We start from the raw sequence: 5,048 nt of genomic DNA on the forward strand, positions 1-5,048 counted from the left end.
AAAAAAAGGAAGGCAACTTTAACATCGTCTTCGGAGACAGAAACAACTGATAGTGACAGTTCTACCTCTGAGTCTGAGACTCAAGAAGACTCAGACGATTCACCAAGAAAACAACCCAGCAAAAAAGGAAAAAAGTAAGTACCATACTTGGGTGTATTTTCTTTATCGAGTTGGGTGTATTTTGTGGAACCATTTGGGTGTATTTTCTTTATCAAGTTGGGTGTATGTTGTTTATTAAGTTGGGTGTATTTTGTTTGTTGTGTTGAGTGTATATTGTCCATTCAGTTGGTTGTATCTTGTGCATTCATTTGGGTGTATTTTATATCTTTAGTATGTTCTAAATAATGATTGTTTGCCTTCCAGAATGGACTCCAAAAAAAGGAAGAAGAGTCAAGAGGATTCAGATTCTGATTCAGATTCTGATTCAGAATTTGAATCAACTGATGAGTAATGTTATGAAATTATTACTCCTTTCTTTTGGCTTAATTATCAAGATTTCGTGTATTAACTGAAGTGTCTCTTATTAACTTATAGAAGCGAAGAATCATCACCGGTGAAGAAGCAAAAAAAAAAGAAAAAGACACAAAGAACACCAAAAAAGTAAGCACTTATTTGGATAATATTCTGTGATAAAATTAATTTTTTATTTCTGATTCATACTTATTTTTTCCACCCAGAACACAATCCAAAAAGAAAAAGGTTGTTGTTGAACATTCATCTCCTGAAGAAGATCAATCCTATGATGGGTACAGTACTTCGTAAGCTATATTACCGTCTATCATCATAATTATTTTTTTTAACATCTTCTTTTATGAATGTAGTGAGAGATATGAAATAGGAAGTGAAGATCTAGATGAATTGTTAAGGGAAAACAATGAAAAATCTGCTGTAGAGGGGTATGTCTTGTTGGGGTGTATAATCTTGTTATCATGATTTACCTGTATCATATTTTGTCTGAATAACATGAAATCTGTTTAGAATACCGGACGTGAACTTGAGAAGTGATGATCCTTCCTCTCAAGGACACACAGAACAAAATAGTGTAAACAGGCCTGCAGAGAGCATGTAATTTCTCTTTCAAATAACCGTTACTTTTGTTCTTTTATTACCTTCTACTTCTAATTCTGTATATATTTTTTTTAGAAAAAAAGCCCTTTATTATTTTATTCGAGAAAAAAAAAGGCAGGAAAAAAAAGCAAAAACTGCAAGTATGTAAGTTCTCAAAAAACAAAGCCTGTCTTTCTTTTGAATTGTTTGGGTGTATTTTTTGACTTTCTTTGGGTGTATTTTAGGTTGAGTCTGGTTTAAGAGTCAGCCAGTGAGCCGGCTGATTCAAATATAATGGTTGTGAGGGAAGAGACACCGTCGGAAGGGCTTGCAATGTGAGTTTTTCAAGAATATTTCAACCTTATAACCTTATTATTTTCAAAGGCGTTGTTAACCTTTCATTTTTCTTCTTGTTTAGAGTTCCGATTCAAGTTTTTGTGCCAGTGTCCCAAACAACCACTGTGCCAGAATTTGAAGAAACACCTGAGACAGATTTTGAACCAACCCCTCTGCTACAAATTGAAGGAACTACAAAAACGTAAGAAATAGTATTGGGTGTATATTTGTTTAGAGTTTGGGTCTATATTGGGTTACAGTTCGGGTGTATATTGGGTTACAGTTTGGGTGTATATTGTTCCTGAATAGTTTTTTTTACGCCATGATTAATTTTGTGTAACTGTGCAGCACTCCTGAACCCCCCAACAACTTGAAGAAAGCACACCCACGCTTCCCCCAGCTCCATCTAAAATGTAAGTTCATTAGAGTAAAATCAATCTTTGCTTATCATCCGTATATTATTACTCTTATAATACGTTATACATGATCACGCAGTTATCCAGCCGTAGAAGACGCTGCTGCGCTGATGATGATGGCACGGACAGCATCATGTGTTCCTAAAACAGATCCAATGCCATCATTCAGCCTTGGCTTCACTGATTCAAGCCAAGAAGAAGCAGCAACGCAGGAGGGAGCATCAACGCAGGAGGCAGACAGGGCAAAAACTCCAAAAACTGCAAATTTACTAGAACAATTAGAGAATTTGGTACAAAAAATAGCAAGCAGTGCGGCGAAAGAAGAAAGTAAAAGTCCACAAATTCAAAAGGAGACTGACGGAGAAAGTTCTGGGAAGTTTGAAACTCCTGCGGGAATAAATCAGAATACAGTGATATGAAAGAGAAGTGCTACATCTGGGGGACGCGAGTGAAGACATACGCAGATGGCAGTACTAACGAGTTTGACAATGTGTGCACTCTGATTGCCCAAGATAAATACATTTTGTCTAGAATGCACCTTGCATCGCTCCAGGCAGAAAGTTATATAGAAGCTGAGGTAATATTAGAATAACATTAATGTTTTTACACCAAAGTTAACTGCATTGTTTATTAATGTAAATTGATTTCGGCATATATTTCTAGATTGTATCTGCCATGTGCCTCATCCTCAACCAGAAAAATGATAAAAGGTTTCAAGAACAAGTATACTGTCTCCCCTCTGATATTGTGGTAAGTGTTACTTCTACGAATTTTGGGTGTATTTTCTGTATTCCTTAGGGTGTATATTCTCTGATGAATGGGTCTGTTTTTGTATTCATTGGGTGTATTTTTTACGTTCAATTTGGTGTAAGTTGTGTAGTCATTTGGGTTTATTTAAAGTATTCACTTGGATATATTTTCAGTATTTCATTTGTTGCTTCACAATTGTTGCAGAACATGGCTGTTTCGAAGCACCCAAACGGGAAATTCATATCACCTAAAACCAATAAAGAATTCAGGGTGGAAGACTACCCAATGTTTATTCCCTTCATAGATGCAAAAAAATTAACTTCGCATCGATATGTTAGTTTTCATTTGTAAAATTTGTTAGTACCGTTCTTTACTTATATGCCAAATAAAATAACACTGTTGAAATGTGGCAATCCTTCAGATTTTTGCGCCTGTTTGCTACTCAGGCCATTGGTGGTTATGGGTGATTGATACAACAAAGCGGAGATTTTATATACTTGACCCGCTACACAAGAAAGCTCCAAGCAATGAGAGAAAGCAGCTTAATAAATTCATTGTAAGTTGGCTCTGTGTTCTTTATTTTAATAGATAGGTGTATTTCAATTCAATGTAAGGTATATGTATGTTTTGCTTTGGGTGTAAGTATGTTCTCCTTTGGGTGTATTTCATTCGGGTGTATTACTGATTTGTTTTGTTTTTTAAGGGATATGTAATTTCAAGAATGAGAGCATATGCCGGCGGGGCACCTCTGAAGAAAAAGGAGAATGAGTTGGAAATTAAAGCAACATACGTTAATATCTCAGGCCAAAAATCAAGGTATAAATTTGTGACTCTGAACTTCCTAAATGAGATTTGTAATTTATTTTCTTCGTTTTCAGCTATGACTGTGCTATTTACGTTATGAAGTGGCTTGAGTTAATTGGGACCGAAAACATAAAAATGGCGAAGTATGAATGGGATAATTGGCCACAGGTAACTGTCTTTAAAACTATATAACTCTGTATTACTTTACTGAATTAATATTGTTGTTTAAACAGAATATACTTTTTAATTGTAGGACGAGGTGGACCACTACAGAGTAGAATATGCTTCGCAGATACTATTCAGTGAAATGAATAAAGAGATAGATCAAGCAATTAGAGCGAGTAATGCAATAAGACTGTCCAAGCCATCCTCAGTATTATTGAGTCTATTTTGTCAGATAAATTCTACTAATATAGAAACTGAGTAATCTAACTGCTAGCTAGTTTGTAAATTGAACAAATGCTGTAAAAATTTGCCATTTATAAACAACTTCTATTCAATAAAATTTTTTTCCATAGTTAAACTGTCTGTGCTGTATTCAAAAGCTCTGTATTACAGGTGGTAAAATATGAAGAAAAACATCAAGGCAGATCTAAACACAAATTATAAACTTTTACACCCAACGGAAGTTTAATATACACCCAAGATTGCTTAAATATACACCCAAACTGTCTATGCTGTTAAACTGTCTGTGCTGTATTCAAAATGTATGAATTACAGGTACTATAATATGAAGAAAAACATCAAATCAAATATACACCCATAACCTGCAATTTTTTACACCCAAACAAAGTTGAATATACACCCTGAAATCTATCCCCCCTGATGCTTTGAGCCTAAAACCCTGAACCCTAAACACTTAAAACCTAAACCCTTACCCCTAACCTGTAAACCCTAAAACCCTAAACCCTAATATTATATATATGTATCTATATGTAAAATGTGAATCACAAGAAAATTCACAAAAATACACCCAAAAGAACAGTGCTTTTACACCCATATTCTGTAATTATACACCCAAAGAGTTATCCCCTGCTGCTGGTACCCTGAACTGATAATTCATAACATGTCCTTGATATTGGCTGAAATTTGAATGCATCACTGATGCAGCATCAAACAAGTTTATCTGAATATAAGAAACTCATATATTAGCTAAACTATTAACGAGAAAAATAAACTCACCACAAATTTAAAGAACATTACTTTTACCTCACTTAAAACTTTTGTTTTCTTCTTCTTTGTGGCATTTGCAATCTGTTTGTCCAACTTTGAACCTAGCCTATTTTTTGGACGTCCTCTTGTTCGAATTCTTGGCGGGCTTTGAAGCTCGTTAACGGATTCCAATTTGGCGTCTTCGTGGGATAAAGAAGATGTCCCCTTCCTTTTGGCTTTTAATGATTCCATCTCAGCCATGACGTTATCGTATGCACGGTGCAGAATTGTAGTCAGCTCCTCCGATTCGGATGCAAATTCACAAATATTTTGCGAACGAAAAACCAATTGGTCAAACCTCTTGCTTCTTGGCTCCAACAGTGGCTCGTCGTGGCTGCTCTTGATGTGTGTGTGTCGCCTCTTTACCTTCTTGCTCCATCGTTCCAGTATATATCTAGGTGACACTTGGCATACTCGTTCAAAGCTTACACACTTAGTGCGTGACGGCATAGTATCCCTCTTGACTCGAATAATAAGCATTGG

General features: G+C 35.6%; 1 protein-coding gene and 1 long non-coding RNA gene across 3 annotated transcripts; both read left to right on the forward strand.

Annotated features, from left to right (window-relative positions):
* Positions 1-858, forward strand: LOC110269963. Of its 2 annotated transcripts, XR_002358839.1 has the most exons (3): positions 1-134; positions 678-746; positions 822-858. It is a non-coding gene; the product is annotated as an uncharacterized LOC110269963 (long non-coding RNA). The 2 variants fall into 2 exon arrangements; XR_002358838.1 differs by lacking the exons at positions 678-746; positions 822-858 and adding an exon at positions 535-573 and having other exon boundaries at positions 8-134.
* LOC110269372 lies at positions 2,215-3,780 on the forward strand. Its single transcript, XM_021117163.1, has 5 exons — positions 2,215-2,376; positions 2,971-3,105; positions 3,253-3,365; positions 3,428-3,521; positions 3,607-3,780. The coding sequence occupies exons 1-5, from the start codon at positions 2,215-2,217 to the stop codon at positions 3,778-3,780; spliced, it is 678 nt and encodes a 225-aa protein (XP_020972822.1).

The sequence above is a fragment of the Arachis ipaensis genome, chromosome B03 (genome assembly GCF_000816755.2).
Source record: "Arachis ipaensis cultivar K30076 chromosome B03, Araip1.1, whole genome shotgun sequence".
Taxonomy (NCBI): domain Eukaryota; kingdom Viridiplantae; phylum Streptophyta; class Magnoliopsida; order Fabales; family Fabaceae; genus Arachis; species Arachis ipaensis.